Source organism: Coregonus lavaretus (assembly GCF_964263955.1).
Source record: "Coregonus lavaretus genome assembly, chromosome: 22".
Lineage (NCBI taxonomy): Eukaryota > Metazoa > Chordata > Actinopteri > Salmoniformes > Salmonidae > Coregonus > Coregonus lavaretus.
In genome coordinates, this window is record NC_140009.1 from 36,142,500 (window position 1) to 36,156,166 (window position 13,667).

General features: G+C 41.6%; 1 protein-coding gene across 3 annotated transcripts in view; it reads right to left on the reverse strand.

Moving 5' to 3' along the window:
* Positions 1 to 1,230: 1,230 nt before the first annotated feature.
* The window catches only part of LOC311150391 (signal transducer and activator of transcription 6-like), a 58,861-nt gene continuing 46,424 nt past the window's right edge, over positions 1,231 to 13,667 (reverse strand). For 2 of the 3 annotated variants that reach the window (XM_084187841.1, XM_084187840.1), the window contains 12 exons: positions 12,065 to 12,152; positions 11,705 to 11,827; positions 11,103 to 11,195; positions 10,667 to 10,870; positions 8,787 to 8,881; positions 8,237 to 8,370; positions 7,870 to 8,019; positions 7,624 to 7,690; positions 7,373 to 7,441; positions 7,103 to 7,150; positions 3,890 to 3,997; positions 1,231 to 2,454 (listed from right to left, as the gene is read on the reverse strand). In XM_084187841.1, the coding sequence (XP_084043967.1) occupies positions 2,394 to 2,454; positions 3,890 to 3,997; positions 7,103 to 7,150; positions 7,373 to 7,441; positions 7,624 to 7,690; positions 7,870 to 8,019; positions 8,237 to 8,370; positions 8,787 to 8,881; positions 10,667 to 10,870; positions 11,103 to 11,195; positions 11,705 to 11,827; positions 12,065 to 12,152 (1,240 nt within the window). In that variant the 3' untranslated portion in view covers positions 1,231 to 2,393. The remainder of the gene's footprint in view (positions 2,455 to 3,889; positions 3,998 to 7,102; positions 7,151 to 7,372; positions 7,442 to 7,623; positions 7,691 to 7,869; positions 8,020 to 8,236; positions 8,371 to 8,786; positions 8,882 to 10,666; positions 10,871 to 11,102; positions 11,196 to 11,704; positions 11,828 to 12,064; positions 12,153 to 13,667) is intronic. The other variant, XM_084187842.1, reaches the window with a different exon arrangement.

Here is a 13,667-nt window from a genome sequence, read left to right on the forward strand (position 1 = left end):
GGGCCGCCCCCAGGTGGTAAGGGTAGGTAACAACACATCTGCCACACTGATCCTCAACACGGGGGCCCCTCAGGGGTGCGTGCTCAGTCCCCTCCTGTACTCTCTGTTCACCCATGACTGCATGGCCAGGCACGACTCCAACACCATCATTAAGTTTGCCGACGACACAACAGTGGTAGGCCTGATCACCGACAACGATGAGACAGCCTATAGGGAGGAGGTCAGAGACCTGGCCGTGTGGTGCCAGGACAACAACCTCTCCCTCAACGTGACCAAGACAAAGGAGATGATTGTGGACTACAGGAAAAAAAAGAGGACTGAGCACGCCCCCATTCTCATCGACGGGGCTGTAGTGGAACAGGTTGAGAGCTTCAAGTTCCTTGGTGTCCACATCACCAACAAACTATCATGGTCCAAACACACCAAGACAGTCGTGAAGAGGGCACGACAAAGCCTATTCCCCCTCAGGAGACTAAAAAGATTTGGCATGGGTCCTCAGATACCCGGACTATTTGCACTGCACCCCCACCCCATCCTTTTTACGCTGCTGCTACTCTGTTAAGTATTTATGCATAGTCACTTTAACTCTACCCACATGTACATATTACCTCAACTACCTCAACTAGCCGGTGCCCCCGCACATTGACTCTGCAACGGTACCCCCCTGTATATATAGCCTCCCTACTGTCACTTTATTTTACTTCTGCTCTTTTTTTCTCAACACTTTTTTTTGTTGTTGTTTTATTCTTACTTTTTTTGTTTAAAATAAATGCACTGTTGGTTAAGGGCTGTAAGTAAGCATTTCACTGTAATGTCTGCACCTGTTGTATTCGGCGAATGTGACCAATAAAATTTGATTTGATTTGATTTGATTTGAGTCGATATTCACGTCATAAGAAGAAATCCCCCTCGACCACGGCCACAAATTGGGGAAAACAAACATTGTTTCCCATAGACCCCCATTATAAAAGAGCTAACTTCGTCGTCAATTTTTGGTTATACATAAATAACAAAACATGCCGAAAAGCTGCTGTGTTGTTCAATGTACATGTAACCAGGTAAAAAATCCCAACCTATGGTTCGCAATGCTCCCACGTAGGGAAATAGAGCCCGCGAGAAGAGCCCTGTGGCTTCAGGCTATTTGGCGTGGGAGAGTGGGAAATGTGGGCACCCAGTGTCCAAGTAGGCTACACATAGCTATGTGTATGGAAAACATTACATCACAGGTAAGACATTTAATGTATTTATTATAGTCTGTTTATAACTCTACTCACTACTTGAAGCTTAATGTTCCAGTCGGTAGCTAGCTAGCACTCACTCCCTCCCTCACTTGGCTGCTAGCACCGTCATGAAAAGGGGCATGAGGGAAGCTCTACAATATTAAGTTTTTCTAAGTAGTGAGAATGCTCGGGAGCAGGCAATGTTGAAAAGTAATCTTTAAACATGTTGTACTTGTCTTAAATGTAGTTTTGTAATTGACTAAAACAACTAGACAACAAGAAATGTGCGTTTGAAAAAGCCTGAAGTTTTGCTGTGAGCCATTGGGGTAACCTAGGTAACCCAGATTGTTTTCCCCACAGGCGGGCGGGGCCGCAACGTTCTATCTAATACCGACTGGGACTATAGATGCAGTAAATAGGTCAATCAAACTCGACCAAAACAATGGAATTGACATGAAAACGCGTGGGGGAAAGATCCCGAGTCTCCTCATTGCCCTCCAGCAAAATTAGCCTGCATTTAGGTTATTGTTTATATGTGTATTTCACACTATGTTGAGGTAAAAATCGGAGTATAATGCTTGTATGGATGTCAACCACAACACATGTCCATGTCATCATTACCAATCAACTGCATTACAGTTAAAAACAACTTTGACTACTACCACCGATTTCTATATGCTAGCTATGCTAACCATCTTATTTGAACGGGAGTCAGCATTTAGCAGTCACTTCTTCTAAACCTGAAAAGGGACAACTTCAACATGTTATGCAGTGAAAACCCTTACGAAAAAGATTGTAGTCAGAGTGCAGTATAACTGCAGTATGCAGCGAATACTACGGCCAAAATTTTGCAGTGTAACTGCAGTTAGAGTGCAGTATAACTGCAGTACACTAGTTATTCTACAATTACTGCGTCCAAAATACCACAGTTGACTGCAGTTTCTGCACTTTTACTGCAGTTTAAAAAACGGCAATCTTTTTTTGTAAGGGAACAGCCAAATACATCCAAATCGGACTTAAGTAAGCACATTATGGGCCTGTTACAATACATAAATTAAGACGGATTTGACGAATATCCACTTTGTTAGATCAGAGTGATGAGAAACTGTCTTCACTGGGCTCCTCCTTCTCTTGCATTCCCCCCTCCTCTTCCTCTTCCTCCTCCTCCTCCTCCTACTCCGAGAGTCTGTTCAGAATCTCCTCTAGCTCCATCTCAATAGGCTGGCCCTGGGACCTGAAAACACAAACACACAGTATATGGAGGGGTCTGAAGTGCTGTCCCAGTGAGGTGTCAAATACAGTGCCTTCAGAAAGTATTCATACCCCTTGACTTATTCTACAATTTGTTGTTACAGCCAGTATTCAACATGGATTAAATTCCTTATTTTCTTCACCCATTTACACACAATAAATACCCCATAATGACAAAGTGAAAACATGTTTTTAGAAATGTTTTCAATTGTATTGAAATATCTAATTTAGATAGGTATTCACACCCATGAGTCAATACATGTTAGAATCACCTTTGGCAGCGTTTACAACTGTCAGTCTTTCTGGGTAAGTCTTTAAGAGTTTTGCATACCTGGATTGTACAATATTTGCACATTATACTTAAAAAAATTCTTCAAGCTCTGTCAAGTTGGTTGTTGATCATTGCTAGACAAGTCTTGCCATAGATTTTCAAGCCAATTTAAGTCAAAACTGCAACTAGGCCACTCATGAACATTCAATGTCATCTTGGTAAGCAACTCCAGTGTATATTTGACCTTCTGTTTTAGGTTATTGTCCTGCTGAAAGGTACATTTGTCTCCCAGTGTCTGTTGGAAAGCAGACTGAACCAGGTTTTCCTCTAGGATTTTGCCTATTCCATTTCTTTATATCCTAAAAAACTCCCTAGTCCTTGCCGATGACAAGCATACCCATACCATGATGCAGCCACCACCATGCTTGAAAATATGAAGAGTAGTACTCAGTTATGTGTTGTGTTGGATTTGCCCCAAACATAACGCTTTGTTTTCAGGACAAAAAATGATTTGCTTTGCCACATTTTTTATTCTGTACAGGCTTCCTTCTTTTCACTCTGTCATTTATGCTAGTATTGTGGAGTAACTACAATGTTGTTGATCCATCCTCAGTTATCTCCTATCACAGCCATAAAACTCTGTAACTGTTTTAAAATCACCATTGTCCTCATTGTGCAATCCCTGAGTGGTTTCCTTCCTCTCCGGCAACTGAGTTAGGAAGGGCGCATGCATCTTTGTAGTGACTGGGTGTATTGATACACCACCTAAAGTGTAATTAATAACTGCATCATCAAAGGGATATTCAATGTCTGTTAGTTTTTTTGCCCATTAAACACTATTATTGCACACAGAGGGAGTCCATGCAAGTTATTATGTGACTTGTTAAGCACATTTTACTCCTGAACTTATTTAGGCTTGCCATAACAAAAGGGTTGAATACTTATTGACTGAAGAAATTTCAGCTTTTCATTTTTTATTAATTTATAAACATTTCTAAAAACATAATTCCACTTTGACATTATGGGGTATTGTGTGTAGATCAGTGATGCAACATCTCAATTTAATCAATTCTAAATTCAGGCTGTAACACAACTAAATGTGGAGAAAGTCAAGGGGTGTGAATACTTCCAGTGTGGTGTCACTCACATGTCCGGTCCAGGGAAGTGTCTGTTGGGGTTGGAGAGGGGGTCAGGGTATATCACCCCCTGTAGGGGTCCTGGGGGCAGCTGGAAGGAGGACGGGAACGGGTTGTGCCTGATGAGAGCATACAAAATACTTTGATTTTATTTGTAGCTACAGTGGCTTGCGAAAGTATTCACCCCCCTTGGCATTTTTCCTATTTTGTTGCCTTACAACCTGGAATTAAAATGGATTTTTTGGGGGTTTGTATCATTTGATTTACACAACATGCCTACCACTTTGAAGATGCAAAAAAAATATTGGGGGGAAACAAACAAGAAATAAGACAAAAAAAACAGAAAACTTCAGCGTGCATAACTATTCAACCCCACAAAGTCAATACTTTGTAGAGCCACCTTTTGCAGCAATTACAGCTGCAAGTATCTTGGGGTATGTCTCTATAAGCTTGGCACATCTAGCCACTGGGATTTTTGCCCATTCTTCAAGGCAAAACTGCTCCAGCTCCTTCAAGTTGGATGGGTTCCGCTGGTGTACAGCAATCTTTAAGTCATACCACAGATTCTCAATTGGATTGAGGTCTGGGCTTTGACTAGGCCATTCCAATACATTTAAATGTTTCCCCTTAAACCACTCAAGTGTTGCTTTAGCAGTATGGTTAGGGTCATTGTCCTGCTGGAAGGTGAACCTCTGTTCCAGTCTCAAATCTCTGGAAGAGATGGGGGGTGGGGTGGGGTAATCCCCACAGCATGATGCTGCCACCACCATGCTTCACTGTGGGGATGGTGTTCTCGGGGTGATGAGAGGTGTTGGGTTTGCGCCAGACATAGCATTTTCCTTGATGGCCAAAAAGCTCAATTCTAGTCTCATCTGACCAGAGTACCTTCTTCCATATGTTTGGGGAGTCTCCCACATGCCTTTTGGCAAACACCAAATGTGTTTGCTTATTTTTTTCTTTAAGCAATGGCTTTTTTTCTGGCCACTCTTCCGTAAAGCCCTGCTCTGTGGAGTGTAGGGCTTAAAGTGGTCCTATGGACAGATACTCCAATCTCCGCTGTGGAGCTTTGCAGCTCCTTCAGGGTTATCTTTGGTCTCTTTGTTACCTCTCTGATTAATGCCCTACTTGCCTGGTCCGTGGGTTTTGTTGGGCTGCCCTCTCTTGGCAGGTTTGTTGTGGTGCCATATTCTTTCAATTTTTTTATAATGGATTTAATGGTGCTCCGTGGGATGTTCAACGTTTAGGATATTTTTTTATAACCCAACCCTGATCTGTACTTCTCCACCTTTGTCCCTGACCTGTTTGGAGAGCTCCTTGGTCTTCATGGTGCCGCTTGCTTGGTGGTGCCCCTTGCTTAGTGGTGTTGCAGACTCTGGGGCCTTTCAGAACAGGTGTATATATACTGAGATCATGTGACAGATCATGTGACACTTAGATTGCACACAGGTGGACTTTATTTAACTAATTATGTGACTTCTGGAGGTAATTGGTTGCACCAGATCTTATATAGGGGCTTCATAGCAAAAGGGGTGAATACATATGCACGCACCCCTTTTCCGTTATTTATTTTTTAGAATTTTCATTTCACTTCACCAATTTGGACTATTTTGTGTATGTCCATGACATGAAATACAAATCCATTTAAATTACAGGTTGTAATGCAACAAAATAGGAAAAACGCCAAGGGGGATGTATACTTTTGCAAGGTGCTGTATTTTCTATTATGTAACTGTTATTTAAACAGATGAGTCAAGTTAGCCTGGTCCCTGAAAAGTTTGTGCTCTTGCCAACTCCATTGCTCATTGTCAAGCCATTGGCATGACAATGAGTGACAACAAGTTGGCATGATAGCACAAACAGACTGGCACTCAGGCTAGAGTCCTGTCACGGGTCAACAAATGAAAACTAACAGAGTCTGTCCGGGATTTAAAGTAACTGTCCAGTGTTTCCAGATTCCCATGAAATATGACCTTTAATTAATTACAATATGAGGGGAATCGTTTTCCTTCCAAATGTTTTAAATTAAGTATGTTAAAAAGCAACTTTCTGTATTAGAATGGTGGGGGTGTACCCCAACAACAGAATGGTGTGGGTGTATACCGGTCATGAAACATATTCACACGAATAGACCGCACACATGCATAAACACACACATTTACTCATAATATCATGTTGTTCTCAAGGCATAAGAAACTGATTTGAGTTAGGAATATTGTTCGATCAAAGAAAGGCTATTTCTAAGTCTGTGTGCTATATTGCTTAATTTCCTGTTACAAAAGGAATAAGCTACTAGAAATGATTGTGACAACCAACCACTGTGTGACATCCAACCCCATGATGGGGCTGTTTGTCACAAGTGGACCGAGTGTGTTTGATGACTAATAACCTCATGTTGGAATAAGATATGAGGATTAAAAGGACCTGGGTCTTTCTATTCATGTTGAAATTAGTCTATTAAGATATACTGGTGCTGCGAAATACACATAAGAGCAAAAAGTGTGACAACCAAAACTACCTTTGTACTTGCCTGTCTTGAACTGACACTTGTCTTTTCTTTTCTAACTAGCACTGACTTTGCTGAGAGCTGCTTTGTTGAGGAAAATGTTTACTATGACATGTGGTTGTCTTACCTACAGTGCCTTGAAAAAGTATTTGCCCACTTTTTAATTTTCTCTACTTTTGCATATTTTTGGTACTGAATGTTATCAGATCTTCAACCAAAACCTAATATTAGATAAAGGGAACCTGAGTGAACAAATAACACAACAATTACATACTTATTTAATAAACAAAGTTATGCAACACCCAATGCCCCTGTGTGAAAAAGTAATTGGAGCTAAAGGTGGCACAACCAGTTATTGAGTGTAAAGGGACAATTACTTTTTCACACAGGGGCATTGGGTGTTGCATAACTTTGTTAATGAAATAAATAAAATAAGTATGTATTTTTTTTTTTTTGTAAACTCAGTTTCCCTTTATCTAATATTAGATTTTGGTTGTAGATACAAGATACCATTAATAAGATTAGATAAGATAAAGATACCATTCAGAATCAAAAATATGCAAAAACAGAGAAAATCTGAAAGGGGGCAAATACTTTTTCACGGCACTGTAGCTATCTTAACATGAATGCACTAACTGTAAGTCGCTCTGGACAAGAGCGTCTAGTAAATGTGTCTTCCGGGCACTGTATAGTTTATCACATTGACTAACAAGGTACTTACGGAGAGAGAGAGTAGAACGGTGATGCGCTGGCTCCATTCCCCTGGTCCCTAAGAGAGAATGATGAAGACCTTGTAAAGTCTGTGTGTGTGTGAGTGATTCAGACACACCTGACGTGTGTGTGTGTGTTTGTGTGTGTGTGTGTGTGTGTGTGTGTGTGTGTGTGTGTGTGTGTGTGTGTGTGTGTGCGAGTGTGTGTGTGTGTGTGTGTGTGTGTGTGTGTGTGTGTGTGTGTGTGTGTGTGCGCGAGTGAGTGAGTGATTCAGACTCACATGGAATAGAGAGAGGAATTGTGGTCTTGTGGGGTCTCACTGCGCTGAGGAGAATCACAGAGGGCTTCCCTGTAAACACAAACACCCCAATAATTCACAACACATAGTTCGCTTTTAACAACATCATGTTAGCTAACAAAGTTGTTAGGTAACAAGGTTGTGTCCCAAATGCGACCCTGGTCAAAAGTAACGCACTACATAGTGGATAGGGTGCCATTTGGGATAGACCCTTGGTTTGTTATATAGCTTACACTCCCACTTTGGTCTGGATGGAGACTATGAGGTATCCCGAGGTGGTATCCCGAGGTAACGGGTTATCTGGTAAAATGAGGCAGGGAAGAAGATTGGAATTCCCATTTAAACCGAGAATTCGTACAATTGTCATAATATTACTCTAATTCAAAGCTTCTTCTCACAAATAATTCTCTCTCTCTCTCTCTCTCTCTCTCTCTCTCTCTCTCTCTCTCTCTCTCTCTCTCATCATAAATAGGACTTGCCTGTGTAGTATTTTCTGAACACGTCATTCTTCGGCAGATCTGGATACACGTGTGTGATGAAGTCGATGTCTTGAATACGGTCACCAAGGGAACGGATCTCCAAGTCTCTCTTGGTGGACGGTTGAATATTCTGGATCTTCTGGCCCCCGTCTGGAAAGAAGGGTGGAGGTTGGGAGGGACGAAAGGAGGGAGAAAGAAAGGCCAGGTTGATAGGAATGTATCTCAGGCTTTCTGGAATCCAGTGTTCCATACCAGAGGTAAGCAGTCAGAATGGAAAAACAGAGCACCAGAAACTCCAATAGAGACTGTCAACCAAGTCGTACAGTTACTCTGAGTGGACAGACACACGGACGGTCTAAACCCTTACTCTCAGATGGAGCCACGTATGCGATGGTGATGCCGCCTATCTCAGAGTCGCTGAAGCGCAGTAAGAAGGTCCCGTTGGGCCGGTCCTTCAGAATCAGGTGGAGGTGTTGCTTACCGATGAAACCAAATATCAACCTAGAGGACGGAAGACAGCAGGACACACAGTAATCTATCTATGTGTGTGTGTGTGTATGTGAGTCACTCTACTGTGACTTTAAACATTAGCTCCTTTTGTGTCATTCCTGGGTTCAAATAATATTCATTTTCTTTCAAATACTTTAACTGTGCCCGATTGAACCAATGGAATTGTCCCAAAGGTGCAAACCCTGTCCATCTGACACTCAAGACAGGCTTGAATCTTTCAAACACTATTCGAAACCAGGTCTTCTCTGTGTCTCTCACTGTCAAAAACAATTTTACAAGAAAAATGAAAAAAAGCGTTTCTTATTGGAAAAGTTCAGGTAGACCTTTCCTGTTTCAGTCTGTTTTCTTCCATTTGGTGCTTAATGAACAGGACCTAGCTCTGTCTCTGACTGGCAGACATGACTCACCCGTCACTCCAGTAGCTCTTCAGGTGCTTCTTGGTAAGCTCTATCACACCATCAAACCACTGCCAGAAGGTGAAAGGTCGTCCAGGGAGCACCTCCTGACCAACAAAATTACACTGTTCAATCCCTCTGCTTCTTACATTTCACTCTGTTCTGTCCACAATATTACTTGCAATCATATGCTCTTGTAAATGCAGTACAGTGCATCTAGGCCATGTGGCATATGGAGTTACCCTAGAGGTGGTGGGTGCACAGGACCTTGTGCCTACCCACTGGGCACACCACGTAATTTCAACGTGGAAATGTGGGTAATATTTGGTTGAGACGTTGATCAATGAGATTTCAACCTTTATTCACCCACTCAGCCAGAAGTTTGTTGAATTCCCAATGTGTTATCACTATGCTTCAACCCATCTAAAAGCACAATAAAGTTCCAATGGAAAAACAATGTCTGACTTTTGGTTTAGTTGTCATCTAAATGTGTTATTACTGCACTTTCAACCATTTAAAAGCAGAACAAAGTTCAAATGGGAATACAATGTCAGATATTTTGTATTTATACAACAACTTAATGTGTTATCACTGTGCTTCGTCTAATAGCACAACCAAATGACCAGGGCCCAGTTTCCCCAAAGCATCTTAAGGCTAGTTCATCGTTAAATATCTGAGCTGTTTCCAAAAACCATCGTTACTAAAGTTGCACTTGAAAATGTGCTTTACCGACTGCCTCAGAACAGCTAAGTCCGTCGTTAGATGCGTTTTTTCCCCTGCCGCGTCACTTTATACACAGAAGATCTCTGCTAAACATACATTCAAGATGTTCATCTGTCTCTCTGTGACCGCTGACAACAATGTTAGACCAGACAACAAAGGACAAGGAGAACTGTCTACAGACAATTGAGAAACCAAGATAAAGAGGCCTCCCAATTTAGGGAGGAGAGAAACCGTTAGGCTTGGAAGAGAGTATGAAATATGTTGCAGGATATTGTGAGGACGGCGATAACTAAGGAATGCAGCCTGCCCGAGCAAGGTGTAGACTATGATAAGAATGTGTGTGTGTGTGTGTGTGTGTGTGTGTGTATGTGTGTGTGTGTGACCTGATGGTCAGGAGAGCAGTTTTCCAGTGGAAAAATACAGCCCTGCTAAAGCGAGGTGGGATTTTTGTATGACGTGTCTGTATAAAAGATGGACTCTGAAATTGTGATAACAGAATTCTCTGGGCAGAGTTCTCTGAATAAAGACCACCTGGCTATTGCAGATCTTACAACCTTTTGGGAGACGCACAGAGACACTGAAATAGTTAGTTAATAAATTATCTTAACAGGCATGCTTATTTAAGATTGAGAGGAAAGCTTCCTACAGTTGTGTCAAGTTGGCTGGATGTCCTTTGGGTGGTGGACAATTCTTGATACACATGGGAAACTGTTGAGCGTGAAAAACCCAGCAGCATTTCAGTTCTTAACACAAACTGTTGCGCCTGGCACCTACAACAATACCCCGTTTTAAAGCACTTAAATCTTTTGTCTTGCCCATTCACCCCCTGAATGGCACAAATACACAATCCATGTATCATTTGTCTCAAGGCTTGAAAATCCTTATTTAACCTGTCTCCTCCCCTTCATCTACACTGATTGAAGTGGATTTCATACGTTTTGTATACTCTGTGTACAGTAGGCCTATAGCCTTCATACAGTGCCTTCGGAAAGTATTCAGACCAGTTGACTTTTTCCACATTTTGTTATTGTATTTTCCACGTATTGTATTTTCCACGTAGATTCCATGTCACAATACGCTGACAAATTACATTGAAACAACATTGATTTAACCAGTTTGTGCCCAGTGGGTAAAGACTGGTGTGTGTGTGTGTCTGTGCGTGTGTGTACCTTGTTGAACTGTGCCCAGGATACCAGCATGTTGCTGTAGTCTCCAGCGATGTCTGGCTTGTCAAAGATCTTTTGGGCCAGGAAGTGTTGGTTGTAGTTGTCTAGGCAACGCTGCGTTCCGACCTCCGACATGAACTTACTGTTCAGGGTCCTGCACATCTGCTTCCAGGGAACGCGTTCCGGAACCAAAAATGGAATCCTTTCCTGATGACGTCATAAGATTAGAGGTCAAATGTTGATGTTGTGAGAAAAGTGGGCAGACATACTGTTTAGTCTAGTGAAAATGTTAACTTGACTACTGTGTTGATAGTGGGTGTGATATGAGAGGGAAGAGAGTTGAGAGAGCGAGAGAGAGAGAGCGCAAGAGAGAGAGAGAGCGCGAGAGAGAGAGAGCGAGAGAGAGAGCGAGAGATGGCCAAATGCAGCAGGCACTCACTGGTTCAGAAAAGGCACAGTCCCAGATGATGGTTGCTAGGGCATTGTTATCCTGACTACCGTGAACTATCACCACCACTGGCACAGAGATCATCTACAAGCACACAGGAGATCAACACCATGTCAGTACAGCCATACTATTCACTGATAATCAAGACAAATGCTTACACTTTCCTTTCCATTGAGGATCTAAACTATGCTTGTACAGTGTGTCGTGAGATACTGTATATCTTGCAGTTCAAATTAATAACATTTTAGCCTGGGTGCCTGTCTGTTTCTGCTCTCTTGCCAACTCCTTATGGAATTGTCATGCCAATGACAGCAATGGTGTTGGCAAGAGCACAAACTGATCTGGGACCAGGTTAATAACACGTGTCACCCTGTCTGCATGTCTCAGACCTGCTGTGCTATAATACTGCTATTACCAAGACGTTAAGAGACAAAATATGTATTGCCAAGTTACCCAAAAGTGGTGTCATTCGAGCTTTGACATGTACCTGTACTTTTGATCTGTCTGTACAACTGTTATTGAATCTTGAATTGAATATTAACATTACAGAGGCCAAAGGGGTAAAGGGTTTAGAGGAGAGAAGTACACCTGACCTGTATTCTGTAGGGAATGTCACAGCCAGTGATGCTGATCTCTGTGGTGAAGAAGAGAGCAAACTTCTCCTCTGTCACAGACTCCGACCCCTTTCTGTCTGCTCGCTTGATCTTCTTTATAGACTGGAGGAAACGACAGAACAAGATAGATCACTTTACAAAGACTTTTAATTAGAATTTCGTTTTGACATAATTATAAGAATTTGAATTTTTCTTACATTTCCTTATGACTTAGAGAAGGATTTATTTTTCAAATCTTCAAATCTGGTTGATTAAAAAACATCCAGGCACATATGACATTACAGGAAGCTACACAAGAAGTTTGACAGTGCATGGTAAAAGCAAGGCTGCAGTACATACCATATTCCTGAAGGTGGCACATGTACTCTTGCTGGAAGTGTTGTGTTCCAAAATGGCTGTGTTATTTATCAACTCTCCAACATTCTCACTGGAATCGACAGAACAAAAACACGTATTTAGACTTGAATATAACTTCTTAAAGGCCTACAGTAGTATGATGAGTGACATCAGTGTCTTTTGAAGATTATGACTAATTGGCCAACTATGCTCTCTGTACAACTATTGGCAGCCAGCAAGGAAGTTGCTCACAGAAATGTGTTAAGGGACGGATCGACATTTACAGAATGGGTACCTGGAGGAAAATGGGGGAGGGTCATGCTTTTTAAATTTCAGTCAAGGGGAGGGTTTAGTATTTTTTTTTCAATCTAGACACGGGGAGGGTCATGTAATTTGTAATTGCTGAAATTTCAATATTTCTCAGTGTTTTAGAATTAGTTGCTTATATCGATGTGTGCCTGATGCCTCCCCTCATTTCTGATTCTCTTTTGGGCGCGCAATATCAAGTGCTCCTATAGGCTATTTAGTGTGGTCTCAATCAAATGATCCATAGCCTATAGGCTATGAAGTCCATGCTAAGAGAAGCACAAAGCAAAGTTATATTTCTATGAAAATGTCCTTCCTTCCTGAGTCTTTTGCGCTGCTGGGATAGTGTAAATAAAACTAGGCTGCATTAAACACTGCAATGGATATTCCGACCCTGAGCCCCGGCCTGCTCTGCTGTTGCTGATCAAAATGTATTTTTTGTGCTGCCTAACCAATGCTGTGCTGTGTAGGCCTACAGTAGCAGTTCAGGAGAGTCAAAGAATTCTTCTGAAAATGATTTTTGATTAGGCCTAGTCCAGAACACGGACTAACCTATAGCCTATGTTCTGTTCAGTTTGAGAAGGAGAGCGTGAAGATGAGAAGGAGGACCGGAGGTCAACTTTGAGAGCTTGCTACTACTATAATTGATTTTAATAAAAACAATATGTTTCTTGTCCATTATGTATTTATCAGAGTGATTGACCTCACAATAAGCCAGATTTGAGTAACTTACATTGTGGTGCTGAAACTTGAAGCAGCAGCCGGGGTATAATCAATCGGAAATGGACAGCTCATTGTGTTGAAAGTAGGCAAATTCGAGTAGGCATAATTCATTTCAACATTCATTTTAATTAGACTTTACTTACAACAAGAGGGCTTTGTGTTGGACCCTATTTCTTCATATTTAAGAAATAAGAGGTAGGCCTACCTATTTGACACACAAAATTAGGCTATAGGCTGCTATATCCATAAATTTGTCGACCAATTTCTCCACCCACCATGCACTCTTAAAAAGCCTACCTCTGTGTCAGTGAAGGGCTGTTAAGTTAAAACCAGGACTTGAATTGAGGGGGTATGAGAAGGTATGCCATAAGCCTACTTTTTATTAAAGAAAATGACAAAAAGCACAGGCATTGTTAGCTTAAGATTCTGAAGAAAACTAAACGGATCCGATTATATAAAGTCCGTGATGCTTTATGCTAGAAACAAGGAAAGATGTGACTCCGATGTATATCATTGTTTAGTCTATTTGACATTCAGAGGCTGACCTACAACCTTTTATAGCTGAGGAGACAAAAAA